Raw genomic sequence first — 15,106 nt, forward strand, 5'->3', positions numbered from 1 at the left:
AATGCATTAAAAATAGGGATAATTTATTACATTTTATAAATAATTCATTAGAATATTTACAAAGCTCAAGTCAGAAAAAGCACACACAGTTTCTCTTTTTTAATTTTTTTTTCTTTAGGACATTTTATTTCTTATTCCTTTCTTGCTCCGCAATCTCTTTTTTCTGCCTTCAAACACAGGTTTGGCAGTCACCATGACTACATTTCCCAGGTCTTCATCCTCACCACTTGAGCTACTGCACCCCTTTTTCTCTTTGAGGTCTTCTGTCTCTGTTGCAGACATGTTTTTCCTCCTTTTGCTCTTGCCTAAATCTCTGCCCTTGGATTCCTCCACTGAGGAGTCACTAGAAGTTTCTGAAAGATGCAAATTTCCAACAAAACCACCTCCATACAAAAATTCTTTTCTGGAATCTGAATGTTTTCTTCTCTTTCCACTCTGTACTTTTGTTGCCACAGCTTGATTTGCACTGCCTGCGGTACCTTCCCCTTTCCTTTTCCCAGGCTGTGTAAGTTCCACCTCTGTAACAGCAGTGGCTGTTTCCTGAATTTCATCATCTGCTTCTTTTTCCTTTCTCTTCAGACAAGTCACAGCTCTGCGCAGTCTCTGACTTTTAATAGCTTGTTTTTCATGCTGTTCTAGTCTGAAGAATGAATCAATTCGAAGCTGAGTCTATCAAAAATAAAACAGAAACACATTTGGATATTTTTGTGATGGGAATTCAGTTGTAAGCTATGCTATAAAGCATCCAAAACTGAAGCAGGACAAAGGACTAATGAAATTAATACATATGCACATAAATGTGAACAGTAAGATGCATCACTATAGCAATATTCATACTTTATAATAAATTAGGCAACAAGAACCTTTACAGAAATTAATAATTAGCAAACTCGAGAGAGATTTCATAAATATTGTGCTGCTGGTGATTAGACATATGTTGCTATTGTCAACCCTAATACAGAGAATCTCTGTAGTGCTCTTAAGTATGTCCTTACAAACACATCCTTAGCTTCCAGCTGTTAAAGCAGAATGTTTACTAAGTAAATGCTCTAAGTGCACTTCCCATTTGTGCCTGCAAGTGCAAGAACAGGCAGGCTTTTGACTCAAGTTCATTGCACCACATGCTGCTACAGGATAAAGACTGAAGAGCAGAAGCAGTAGTCGTCACACCACGTGGATTTCTGCTATTCAGCCACAGCTAGGCTTTTTGTATAGGCTAAGCCACTTGTCTACCTTATCCCCAAAATTGTCTAAGAAAGACAGACACTTCCAAAGGATATTCCAGTCAACCTGAAAGTATATGTATTTAATGACAGGGCTTTTGCTCCTTTTAGCGATACAGAGAACCTAGAACACTGGTTTAGACAAGGTATCTATCTTTTGTATGGCAAAAGGAGAAAAGAATCTGATAGTGGGGACCAACTTTACAACCGACTTTGATATCACAGCAGGCATCACTATTCACTTTCAAGTGTAATTAAAGTTGACAGAACATTTATTTGGAAATTAGAGTAACATTATTAATGGGCTCAACAGTTCAGTCTGCACTCCTCCTCGAAGGATGTGTACAGCATGAAATGGGCAGTATCACTTCACCAAGATTTCAGGGGCACTTTTATAAATATTTTTTAGAGACAGCACAGTCTTCTAGAAGTACTGAATTTGCTTGAGGTACCTGTAGCTTCCACTATGTCCAGAACAAACAGCAGCCTGGACTTGAGATAGGTGCTTGATAGGTAAGAAAACTTGAAACCAACAATTGAAATTATGCAGAGTACCTCACAGCACACTCAAATCATACAGAAATGAATTCTAGAGAAGCAAGCTTAGTGACTTTTAAAAAAACAAATACATAAAAAGATTAAAAACCAAAGCCCAGCTTCTGAGAAAGATTTTACTTCAAAGCCTTGCTGTTCTTTTTAAAACACTTCTCTCACAATTTTCCAGTTACCCTTAAACTACAGGTAGGTTTTTACTTTACCTGCTGCAAGTTCAGCTGTTTCATCACAGGCAAAAGGATTCCATCTATCTTTGTCCTAGTCCAGCCAAAGTGATCCTTGCAGAATGTGCAGGAAGTTAAGGAACTTTATAAAATGGCTATTACTGGTATTTTGTAAACACATAAAATGAAAAATCCCTTACATAAACAATGTCTGGAAGAAAGTTGCTCCACTACAAAGCTTTTTCTACTTCAAAATCAGTCTAAAGACTCTCAGTTAAAACAACATATCACAATCACGCTACTACATCTCCATTAGTTGCAGAACTTTTTCTCTTTTGATATTTTAGAAATATCAACATTTCTAAAAGTATGTCTCAGTGAAGATAGAACTTTTTTTGGCTAAATGGTATTGCCTATAAACAAACCTTATTTTTATATTCGCACCCACTGGAAGTTTCATTTACTGTTTAAAACACTTAGCTCTGCATTCATTGCCATCTACTTTTCAACAGTCAGCTGCAGCTCAGACTGCAACAGAAGCAAAAAGCAGACATTATTGGAAGAAATGCAAGGAATAACTAGGGATAAAGTGCAGACTGAAACACCATTTCTGTCTAGGCTTTAACACTTACTTGTGAGAAATGGCAAACATGCATAGGGAGTGTGCAAACAATCCCACTCTAAGCTGAGAAACAGGCACAGGGCAGTTACAGAAATATCACAACAAACTAGTCAGTTCAGCTACAAGGTTCTCCATGCATGCAAAGTGAGGCAGCCCACTCTCTCAGGAGGGCAGAGCAGCCCTGAGTGCCACACACGCATAGCTGCATTCCCTTCCGTTCCAGAGCTGCTATCATTTTAGGGGAGCACATGCAGACAGGGCTTGGGGCCCCTTACAGCAAAGAGATGTTAAGAACTTGACACTCCATTACCAACTCCTTATGAACTTTGAGTACTTTTACCTAACAAGTAAAAGGATATTCCCTGATCTGCTCTACATCGGGCTTTCCCCAGGTGAACGAACCCCTTGACTCATCTACCACAGGCTTCAGGTATGCTTCTGCCACTGCTGGATTTGGGAAACCTGAATAAAGCTCTAGCTCTCGCAGCTTCCTCTTGACCTTGGTATCACGTGGATTAGGCCTCAGTTTCTTATTCTTCTGAGCCTCATTCCACCACTCACTGAAAAACAGAGAAAATTATTAATTGGCCTCATAAAATAAAATCGGAAATATCAAGAGCCACCATGCTAATTTCAATAGCCTTAGTCTCCGTACTTCACTTACTACAAGAGATGAGGTACAAAATTTCCCAATGAAAGATGGCCATAGGGAAAAATAATCTTGAAAGTAGAAAAGACAAAACACACACATTAAATACAGCCATTGTAAGCCACAGTAGCAAACATCACCTGGATTCCCCATAAGCTGCTAAACAGAAGGCCCCTACTTCAGCCTCACTTGCAGAGGTTCTTCCACACACAATTATCATTTTTGGAGGTTTTTTGGTATGCAAGGAAAAGAAAGGGGAAAAAAAAAGACTTCTAACCATCCTTGCCATTGCCACTACAGCTGCCTTGGCCCTCTTCAAATCTTGTTCTTGCCCACACCCTTACCTGCCTGTTGCTTTCCAGGTCATCCATTCCTCACTCAAGTCCCCTTTCTCTATGAGCAAGCTACAGCAATCTCTCAGCAAGCCAGGGAGAGTGAACCTCTGCTCCACTATGGATCCAAGTCTCCAATGAACTCTGAGACAGATGCACAATTTTACAGCTGTTCTGCTGTCTTCATTTGTCTTACTGTGATTGATATATCAACTTGTCACCTTATCTGCCTGTCATTCCAAATAGTGATACAATGGAGTCACATTTTAGAGCTACTTAGTCCCATTAATGATACTCAATGATGGTCGTACGTTTTGCTGCATGCTTAAGTATCAGAGAAGCATATTCACTAATAATCACAATATGGAGATAGAAAAAAGCAAAACACGACAAAACATACGCGAATTTTAAGAGAGGTTCCAAGCCATGCCCAGGAAATTCATTCAAAATCTCCATCGCTGTTACAAAGCCAACATTTGGGATGCCCTCAGTGTAGTCACTTCCAAGCAAGTACGCCAAATTAATTAGCTTGCTTCTATCTAACCCTGAAAAAGAAAGTGTGTCAATCCAGCATCTATTATCTTACAAACTGAAAAATATTATCTGAAAGGCAAAAACTGAGAGGAACACAAAGGCATTAACTCCGTAAAATTATATTTAATTCAATATCAGAATTTGCTAAATTATATTCTGGAGCAGTATCAATATGCCCCTGCTAGCTCAAGTACCAATAATTGTGCTACCTTGGCAAATACATCTTGCCAAAATGAAAATGTTTCATTGGACATCAGGAGGAATTTTTCAATGGAAATGGTTGTTATACATTAGAATGGACTGTGCATTGAGGTGTTAAGAGTCACCATCCCTGGAAGTGTTCAAGAAACAACCAGATGTGGCACTCAGTGCCATGGTCTAGCTGACAAGGTGGTGATCAGACAAACATTGGACTTGATGATCTCAGAGGTCTTTTCCAATCTGAATAATTCTGTGATTCTGTAATTTCAAAATTCGGGGTTGTTAAGAGATTTTTTTTTTTTACATTTATTTAATCCAGTTACTGTCCTGTTCTCATCTAATGCTGACCTGAATTCAGTAATGCCAGAATCAAATAAGAACATTCTGGTTGAATTCTAGTCCATAATATCAATGCCTCTGCTTCCTAGAAGTGTTTCCCAACTGGGAGCCTTTTGCTCTGTGCTGGTACTATTAGTAGAGAAGAGCCGGTGAAACAGCCCTAAAGAAGGAAGAACTCAGCAGACCACTTCTATTTGATAGGCTATAAGGTCTGGGGCAACCAGATTGATTTTTAGTCAGATTCAAGAGTTTAAATTTGAAAATTTTTTTTTTTTAAAATTCGACACAGCAAAGGAGAGATGTGAGTCTAACACAAAGCAAGACCACCATCACACTAGTCATGATATCCATCAGCTGTCCAGATAGAAGAATTTCTGCAGTGCATGGGAAAGAAGGAGAAGCACAAAACTGCAGAGCAATGTGATGTAAAGACTGACGATGACTATTTTCTCCCAATAAACAAATAAAAGATTTGGCTTATCACATTAAAACCAGTTAAAAATCACAGACATGCTTTTACAGCAATCCTTTCCAATTAAGCTACAGTAGCATAATTAAGTAGGGGAAAAATATTTCATTCAATTTTCTGGAAGAAACCAAAGCTACATTTTTCGCCACATAAAAATGTTAAGAAATTTTTCATGCTAAAGACATTAAAATACTATTTCCAAGTCTACAGCCCCTCAAATTGAAAATGTAAAAACTGATTTTAAGAGAGTTCTGCTCAAGACATAATAACAAGTATAAATTAGCTCATATTTTGCCTAGTACTCTATGTGACACAGAAGCTTAGTAGTTCAACAAAATTGGCAACAATTTGATTACACTAGTTCAAGAGTAATCTGAAGGAAGAAAAAAATCTGTCAGTGTCAACTATATGAAAAATGTTTTACACACATTCCAAATCCTCTTTTAATATATTACATCTCAGTACGTCCAAAACTAACTTCCATCTCCAGAAGACTAAGAATCTGATGACACCAGAATATAATTTTCCCACCACATAAGAAAAGTCATGCTAACATACACCCAGAAACTGGTATAATAGTTCGTATCTCCAGCTTTGATGATCATCACGCTAACTCAGTATATTAAATGCAGGTGTCTGCAGATTCAGGGGAGCCATCTGGCAATAAAACAGCAACCTAACTGAATGGCTTCAGAGACTCTCCAAAGAACAGACATTGTAATAACAGACACAAAATTCTGTAGAGAATACAATTTCAAAGAGACAGATGATGGAGCTGTCTTATTAAAGAATGTGTTTAACAAATCAATACCTCAGGCTTACCTAGCTGGTTCTGAAAGTCAACATATTGATAATATTCTACATATTTGTTCTGACTGAAGAAATTTTTATAAACATGTCGTGCACCAAACAACCAAACATCACTGTCATCAGTGATTGTCCCAGAGGTCTGATCAGTAAGGTCCAGTATGGCACACTGTGCCTCTGCCTCCATCGGAGCTTCAATATATGGAATGCCAAACAGACGGAGGAGCTCCTGTAGGATGGAAGGAAAACAGTTAATAATTCATCTAAAGAATTAACTTCTAATATACTTCTGCTTGACTCAAAACTGCTAGACTCACACTTGGGAGTTATTTAATATTTGACAACAAATATTAAACTTCCGGTAAAAAGTGCCAAGCTCAGTTAAGTCAAGGGGGAATCCCCACTCAACTCCTCTCAGGCAGACAGTGCCACATAAGTCAAGCACCACTTAAGGACACTTTTACCACACAGTTTGAGAATCTGCCATCTTAATTACACAAGCACACTTAAGTATTGTTTTCCACAGCAAGGAGAAAACTCCATGCATTACAATTATGTGGGCTCCATGAAAGAAAGATGCAGATTAAATAAAAAAAGTAAAATAAAAATATTGATGTTTAAAAAAGGATTTGGTCATCACTTTATCTAAGAAAGTAGTACAAAAGCATATGAGAAACACTCATATCAAGCAGGAAACTGGGAAGACTAATCATTCCTTGGATAGTGTTTTGATATGCCTCTATTTTGATGCATTTTTGCTTTTATGGGATACATTACATAACCCCAGTTAAATATCCCACACGCACTAGGTTTACAGACTTGTGCTAGTTACACAAGCCTGGATTACATTCTTCACTCAGACGGCTTTTGAGGCTTGACAGAATCAGTCTCAAGACTTTAAATTTTTACTGTAATTAAGAATAAAAGCACAAGATCAAAAGACAATTATAATGGTGTGCCTACAATTATATGGCATGTAATATTGCAACAGCAATCTACTGGCCTTTAAAAAAATCACCTGGAGAAACAAGCATGTGCAAATATTTAACCAAGATTAAAATATCATTTTAAAACTAAAACTGTCCCATTAGGAAAAAAAAATAAAAGCATTTACATATTTCTCAGAATTAATTTGTTAGTGTAAGTTTATTACATCACAGACACTATCACTAGTCTACTATATTTTGGGTAGGTTAACACAAACACATTGTATTAAACCTTGAAACACTGACACAAAACTAAGAGGCTTATTCAGGCATTACTGGTAAGAGTCCTTCTAATTGCTTACTCAGGGCATAAAACTATACAGACTTCTTGTAATTTTTTACCTTTTAATCCCTAGGAGAAATCAGTTTACCTAACACACAAACTGCATCAATTATTTGCTGCTGAATATAGCTTCCTAATATTTTTTGTTCATTTTGCACCTTTCACAAAAACAGGCAAAGATCAAATTGGCCCAAGCTTCAAAATTGGTGCTTAAAAGATACACTGACTTATCCATAACTACATTATTATTTTATAATGTTATAACACTTACTTAAAATTATTGGACTTGAAGATTACCTCTACTCTTTCAGTATTTTAAATCAAGCAAACTGAAGAAAACAAGCTCTTAAGAGGAAGAAAAGGTGCCTTATAACTGAGCTTTTGAGTAAATGACTGGGGTGGAGGAAGCAAACAAATCAAAATGACTCAACAAATACTACCTGGCTTTCCAAGAACATCTGTCCTGTTACAGAAGCAGCAACACGTTCCTGCTGCTGTTTTTGAGACTGAAGCGTATTCTGCTCAGCAGAAAGGTCCTGTTCTAATTCTTCTAGTTCTTCCTGAAAATATAAACCAAGATTTTTATTATTTCAATAATTCAGGTATACTTAGTAAAGTAAAACACTAAGTCTCCAACTACAGTTATTCTAGTAGTATATGTTCCATTAATTCATATTAGGAAGTTGTTAGCTTCTCTAATGGAGCAAATTCTAAGACTAGAGATGGCTCTAGTCATCAATGCGCTAAAACCTTGAAATTTTCCTTTGATTTTAGCGAGAGAGATCTTTAAAGAAAGATCAGTTCCCATACAATTAGATACATATGTGAGAAAGAAATGAAACAGTAAGCAGCTGCCCAATAGTTTTCCTTAACAACTAGTTGGAGACAAAGCACTCCATTACAAGCTCAATACAAGAAACAAGGAGTTACCAAACTGATGTCTTGCCACTCATCCACTGCATCTTTACCATCAGCTTCTCTTTCAACATTCTGAATGTTTCCCAACTGCACTTCATCAGACTCCTTCAGCAAGTCCTGTGTGACAACATCAGGTCTGTCTGTCTCCACTTCTGGAAGTGCCGTTTCATCACCCAGTTTTTCACCATATTTAGTAGGAAATTCAGCCTCATTACTGATTTCAGCATCCACTTCAATAAAGCTTCCTATCAAAGGAAAATAGAGATTTGTACACATTTTTAACTTGGGCAGTGACTTTTTTCTTCTATATGCAGTACATAAATATAAGGATTGTGAAATTACATAAACCAAGTGGCTGACTTAATGTTTATGTTAATACACCTGTTAAGGTCAATGTACACAACATGCTTTCCTGACTCTCCATATTCTATACTCAGGTTTCAATAATAACATGTGACACCAAGGGAAAAAACATAGCTCAGCTTTTCTTCCTGCCTCCTACATATCTGGGAGTAGATGTATTTTAGAGCATTTCTTACAAGGAGAAAAGGTTACATTCAAATGACTACAAATACAATATGGTCCTATTTTCTCATCTTTTTACACAATTAAAAAGCACATACCACCAGAATCACTGTCTTCGGACTGTGACATCCCTTCTCTTTCCTCCTCATGATCCCTTGCTCCTGGAAATAAACTAATATTCCCAGATACATTTTCCGCTGTTTGGGAAATTACTTCCTGTGTATTTTCAGACATTTTCAAGTTTTCCTCATTTTTAGAAAGCTCTGTTGTTTCAGCATGAATCAAAGCCTCTATACCAGTTTGCACAGGGGAACAGCTTGGCTTCTGCACACACAAATTCATATCCTTATCTCCCGGAGACTTTAAGTCCATTTTGGAACCATTTTTTAATTTGTCTAAGTCTTCATTGCCTTTTCTAGTATTGTCAATATAAGAACAATTTTCAGTTCTGGACACACTGGTATCCTTTGGTGAAATATGATTCTCAGAACCATTTTCTTCCTTGTCTACATCTTCTGTGTCTTTTATAGTATTGTCAATATAAGTTTCAGCTATAGACATACTGGTGTCCTTGGGTGCAATATGATTTTCTGAATCATTTTCTTCTTTGTCTATAAGTTCTTTGCCTTTTCTAGTATTTTCAATAGCAGAATAATTTTCATCTCTGGATATACCAGTGTCTTTGGGTGTAACATGACGTTTTTCCAACTCCTGACCCTTCTGTTTAAATTCAGCATCTTGCATAGTCACTTGGATTGATGAATGAATTGTAGCTGTAGGAATGTTTTTTCCCTCTTTAACTTCAGCAGTCTGCTCTTCCTCATCTGAGCTACTAAGCAGAAAATCCTTCACTTCTGGTCTTTCTGACAGCACTCCATCAGTTGTAGCAGTAAAAACTTCCTCCCTTTTATCATCTTCACTCAGAGCTTGCTGAATTGCCCGCAGTGTTCTTGGGGACACACTGCCTTCCTCTGATACAAATTGGTCCATGTTCAATTGCCCTGCATCCAGTTCTTCTTCTGAGCTGCTTTCTACCATAGCTGCCTGGATAGCAAGCAAAGTCCGAGGAGAGGGGGGTGCTGCCACCACACTGTCATCTTTCTCTGTCTGCATCTTGTCAGATGCAGCCAGCTTTGCATTAGCAGGAGATTCATTGATTTTATTTAATTTAGTCAATTCATGCATTTTTGATGAGGGTCCTGCAGTAGTTTCCAAGTCTCTACTCATAGCTTCTTTTGCTTGAATACCTGAAAGAAAGTTTTGTGTTGAAAAATACTCCTTTAAAATAACATTCCATTTTACATAATGAACATCACTATATAAAGATTAATAAACCACTTTTCTGTAGATTTACAGATCACAGTTAATGATGTATAACAGTAATGCACATTTCATACAAAGTACTGGCTACATGCACCAACAAACAATATTGAGGTTTTTCTTAAAACTACCAGTTGCTGAGTGTACACTCCAAACAACAGGTTTTACAAAATTAAGACCTGACATACCCTTTATCAGAATATAGTGAGAAGTCTCTTCAGAGACCACCCTTCTTGATTCCACTTCTTTCACAAAACCACCTTCATTTTCATATTGTGTTTGGATTTCACCCGAGTGCTGTTGATTCATTTCTTTTTGTACATTTTCTATGCACCGATTGAGGTTGCTTTTTTTAAGCAAACCCCTAAGCTGGTACTGGGAAAAGTCATTGGAGTCCTCAAAAAAACAAAACAAAACAAAAAACAAAACAAAACAAACAAGTCAATTGAAATAAAACACCCCTTTTAAGCAAGTTGAATTCCCACGCTCTGGAAGAGTGTGGGAATTGTTTGAAGAGCTCCTTTAAACAGCTAACATTTGTCTTTCACTGGCTGCTGCACTCCAAAGTAACAGCAATACTACACTGGCAACACACAACAATTCTAAAAGGTACCCGTAGCTCTGAGTGCTGGCTAAACAGGAGACCTCGATTTTGTGACCAATAAAACTTAGCTGGTTATCAGACCTCACCCCCACCTTAAAAAAAAGGCAATTAAAAGAGAATCCTTACGTGGATCACTTTAAAATGATGATTCTTAGCTTACACTTGGACACAAGCCATCATTTGATCTGATATATATTGGACTTTCAAGATCTCATTGTAGAAGTGGCACTATAGGATTCCCCACTTCTCTCTGAACAGCTTAACACATCTGCCTAAGTTACAAAAGCCTTTTCCCAGCTCCCAGCTCCTCTAACAACCTCAGGGTTTGGAATCGAAGCCGTGTTCATTCTGTCTGGTTCATCCACACCAGTAGCATGTTCTGCAACCTTGGGCATCATGCTGATGAGGCATGAAACACAGCATGATTTTTAACATTTTTGCCAAATGGAATTAGCTCTGCTAATTTTAGTGCAAATCAAGAGATAAGGCTGTTAAGAGTCATTATCTCATTGGGGTTTTTTTCTCCTGAAGGTAACATCTTTTATTAAACAGTCCAGGGCGTAAAGCTTTCCAGATGTAGTACTCTTTCTTCATCTGCATTAATGGCAACAGCTCCATTCTGATGTCTTGAAAGCTGTTTTAAGTATTACCTCTGGCATTGCTTCAAACAATGTTCTTCTTCGCTTCGTAAGTTCTTTAATGTCAGTCAAGATCTCATGTTTTATTTCTGGAGGCAGTTTGTGGAAATCTTCTGATTCAATATCTATAGAATAAGGATTTTCACATAACTGTTCCTATAAAAATAGAAAACAACAATACATATTTTATGTATTGTTGCACAGCACAACAAAAATACTACAATATTTAGAGCATCATTCCAAACAAGACAAAAAAAAAAACCAAAAGAACTTTGTTGCTGCTTCCCATATAGTGAGGAAAACAAGAAAAAAAAAAGTAACTACTATGTAATAAAATAATGTTAAGTAGCTCATTACTGATGTACAATATACAGAGAAACTTGGTTTTATCCTTTTTACAAAAAGATACTTAGCATAAATCACAGAAGCAGGTCATATAGCCTCAGCTACTCTGATTTTATCCTTCTAAGAGGTTCTCCTGAATGAGAACGACTTCAAAGACAAACAGTCTTTCCAAGAATTTTTTCTGGGTTTTTTTTTTTTTCTATTGATGAAAGCAGAGATAATTTTATTACTTATTATGTCTTCTTAGGTTATATATTTCTCTTCTCCTCTTCCTATCAGATCAGCACATCAGAAGCAAATACAGAATTTATCTGTGAAAACTAAAGTACTGACGTTCTTCAACATCAGTTCGTACCTGGAGAAGCACAGGAATTTTGTTTAATATGCTGTCTTTTACTTGCATACACATGTGCACAAATGCATGCATTTCACCTGCATTGTTACAAAAAACCAATGTCTTCTCCACATGTTCAGAGGAAGTAGTAAAAAGAAAAAAAAAAAAAGAGTACCAGAAGAATTTTCTATTCTGCTGTATTCCAGTGGAGAAATTACATTTATATTTCCTCATTAATAGGAATTCTTAGAGTACTTGTTTGCTTGTAAGTAATGCTATAGTAAGACCTATATCTCCAAACAACTGGATTTTTTAAGCGCTTTGTTTGTCTTTTAAGCATAGCATATGAATGAGAAGATAGCTCACAGTAACAAGGCAACTAGGTTGCACATACTTGCAACATCATTTTTTGGCTCATTCTCATTTGCCATTCTTTTTCTTCCTCCTCCTCTGAGCTAAAAAACACAAAGAGAAAACAAAAGGTGTAGATATTCACCCAGGGAAATAGAGTTTCTATTTTAAGCAAAAAGACATTAGTCATCCCTTTGCTGGTTAAGTACAAAAATTCACATCATCAAACATATATATATACATATATACATATATATATATATACACACACACAAACACACATACAAATACATGCACAGGTCAAAAAGATCTGAACAGAGAGTAAGAAGGCAAACTTATGTCACTTAAAACTCGATTGGGACAACTGCTGCTGTTTAGATTATGACACAATTCTTAATTGGTCAGCATTTGAAGTTTATAAAAGCACAGATGCGCAGAGTGACCCACAGGGCAGCTTCACGTTCTCACTGGGTGTTATTTAAGAAGATGTCACAGGTGTGACAAGTACAGACAAAGCCTGCCTCTGCTGAACATGTCAACACAAAACAGAACCAAGCTGCCACACAGGCAGCAGCCACCCAAGCTTGAACAATCAGTCAGTCCCATTTAGTTGTATGGACATGGCCACAGAGACTGAGGTAGAACTTTCATCCTTATACATGAATCCAGTGTAGAAATTTAATCTGTGGGCTGAAAGCCTCTTCTGTTACTTTCCCATAAATAACTAGAAGGCTTCTGTATCCAAAAAGAAACTGAAATAAAATATAAATTAAAGAAATATACTTTATATATATATTACAGTGTCTCATAGGTCAAAGGCCTTTCATCTGCATCAAAAAATATGGTTTATACTTTTATCCAAGTTTATTAAAAGCCATTTAATCTATTTTTCTTAATTCTACCTACCTGTTCTTCTCTTCATTCTCTAAAGCAGGCAATACATACATATCATCAATTCCTTCTCTTCGAACTTGTGTAATACTGGGAAAAGCTTCATTGCTTAGGGAAAAAAAAGAAAAAAACAAAACAGCAGTTAACAACATCAAAAAGACTTACTATCACTTATAAACAAGGGAAAAATAATTTTTATTCTTGCCTTTTGCCTGTAAGAGCAGTTTTGATAACGTGTCTCTTCAAAAGTGTTTTCAAGAGTTTCTCTGTAGTTTTCCTGGAATCATTGATGGCAATTTCCTTTCTTTGTCTTCGCTTAGCCTATGAAAATAAGATTACACCAACAATATTTTGCTGGATGCTGAAGATGCACATCCAGTGAATCCCTGTTAAAATTCTGTGTGCTGAGCCTAGGAGCTACTCCTAACTCATCCTACACCAAGGGGGACAGAGCCTTCAGAACTTCTATGTCTGTTTCCTCTGTGGGACTCAGGAATAGCTTTCAGCTTCTGGGTACAAGCGTCTGCAGAGCTGAGTTCAGGTCCATTCCGGAGCACAAGCCAGGCTTGCATCATCATCTATTTCTCTGCAACTTGGCTCCTGTGCAAATCAAACCTGCCTGTATCAAAAGAGAGCTGCTGCATCTTCCAAGAGCTAACCCAGGCTGGAACTGCAAAGGACACCTCCGCAGCAGTGGACTTCAATCCTCCATCCCCACAGCTCAGAAGCATAAGCAGAACAACAGGAAGAGGACATTGAAAATGGCTACTTACTATCAGCAGACCTACATCCTCTTTTGTATTGCAGTGACTCAAAAAGGTACTTACCAAGGTTTGTCTCTTCAGAAGAGGTGCTTCTCCATCAAAAACAAAGACAGGTCGAATCCGGAAAAACAGCAACTTGCAGAGTCGATGGAACAGAGTGAGGAGGTGAGCATTCCGTACAGAAATACCGCTACGATCTCTGGCTCCCTTTATTGCTTGGTTCAACCAAATACTGATATCTTAAAGAACCACTGAGAGGAAAAAATGTGTTCTCTTACACATATACCACATTGGGATTTCCTATAAAGTGCACAGATTTGACTGAGTGGCTTTTGCCCACGGCTCCGGGCTTGTCTTATCAAAACCGAGATTATCGAAATAGCTATGAACTTAGAAAAAGAACAAATCATTGCCCCTATTTCCCTGCACAAAAAGCACAGTGGAAGCAAAAGTGCAGCAAATACCTCCCCAGTTGTTTTTACAGGTAAATGAAGGGTAACTTCCTTACACGTCTTTCCAGAATTTAACCAAGAATACAGGATAGGAAAGCTGATGTGTTAAGTATAAAACTTTTTCATCTTGTAGTCCTACTGAGAGCAGCACATTTATTTATAAAGTGCAAAATTCTATAGTCCAACGCTTGTATAATGAACCTGTTAAAAAAAGTCTTATTTTTTAAAAGATTAAAATAAAAGAGCTTAGTATTTCACATATTATGAAGTAAAACGCCCACTTACCAGAACGTTGGCAATTTAAAGGTAATAAAAATAATAAAAAGATAATCACTTTTAAATAAGGGAAATAGTTAAAATAATCTCCCTTGCAACTTCGGTTCCCCAGCTTTACTTTTAAAGGATACCAACAGCAAGAATTTTCCCTTCCAGTGTTTCTGGGTTTATGGGTCTCCCGGTGCATTCGAGCAGCTTCCAAAGTCCTTGAACTCCCATTGTCCTTTCTTAGCTGCTTTGAGAGAAAACCTATGAGGCACAAAAGAAGGAATAGCCCAAAGACTACACGGCCCGCTTCATTAATTCAAACAGAAATAACGAGGCAGCTGCTCGGGCTGGGATAGCCAGGGGCAGGGCCAGGGGCAAGAACAGGCGGGGGTCGCGGTCCCGGACCTGCGGCGGGGAGCAGATCCTGGCGCAGGGACGCGGAAGGGACGCGGAAAGGAGACCCCACCATCCGCGGCCTCTCCGCGCCCCGAGCGCAGGCCCCATCCGGCGCAGCCCCGCGGGCCGCCGGGAGCCGC

At 37.8% G+C, this 15,106-nt stretch overlaps 1 protein-coding gene across 3 annotated transcripts; it reads right to left on the bottom strand.

Moving 5' to 3' along the window:
- Positions 1-2: 2 nt before the first annotated feature.
- Positions 3-15,106, bottom strand: LOC121671281 (DNA repair protein complementing XP-G cells-like). 3 transcript variants are annotated; one of them, XM_042042672.1, is made up of 16 exons: positions 14,976-15,106; positions 14,714-14,814; positions 13,918-14,093; positions 13,296-13,411; positions 13,106-13,198; positions 12,243-12,303; positions 11,182-11,325; positions 10,116-10,323; positions 8,706-9,854; positions 8,095-8,327; positions 7,605-7,724; positions 5,911-6,124; positions 3,946-4,090; positions 2,924-3,124; positions 1,982-2,066; positions 3-669 (listed from the first exon to the last, which is right to left on the bottom strand). In XM_042042672.1, the coding sequence occupies exons 2-16, from the start codon at positions 14,799-14,801 to the stop codon at positions 115-117; spliced, it is 3,588 nt and encodes a 1,195-aa protein (XP_041898606.1). In that variant the 5' UTR covers positions 14,802-14,814; positions 14,976-15,106; the 3' UTR covers positions 3-114. The 3 variants fall into 3 exon arrangements, with proteins under 3 accessions (XP_041898606.1, XP_041898596.1, XP_041898617.1); XM_042042662.1 differs by having other exon boundaries at positions 14,714-14,831; XM_042042683.1 differs by lacking the exons at positions 13,296-13,411; positions 14,714-14,814; positions 14,976-15,106 and having other exon boundaries at positions 13,918-14,005.

This window comes from Corvus kubaryi, unplaced genomic scaffold (genome assembly GCF_017639235.1).
Source record: "Corvus kubaryi isolate FWS band 111438036 unplaced genomic scaffold, C.kubaryi_AGA036_p1.0 133, whole genome shotgun sequence".
In the NCBI taxonomy this organism is placed as follows: domain Eukaryota; kingdom Metazoa; phylum Chordata; class Aves; order Passeriformes; family Corvidae; genus Corvus; species Corvus kubaryi.

Bases quoted from the DNA above. Each gene is read 5' to 3' on its own strand.
- LOC121671281 (XM_042042672.1), bottom strand. From the start codon at position 14,801: ATGGGAGTTCAAGGACTTTGGAAGCTGCTCGAATGCACCGGGAGACCC. The intron at 13,412-13,917 runs GTAAGTACCTTT...TTATTTTCATAG, and splicing joins TTCTGAAGAGACAAACCTTG to GCTAAGCGAAGACAAAGAAA. The intron at 11,326-12,242 runs GTATGTGCAACC...CTATTTTTATAG, and splicing joins GCCAAAAAATGATGTTGCAA to GAACAGTTATGTGAAAATCC.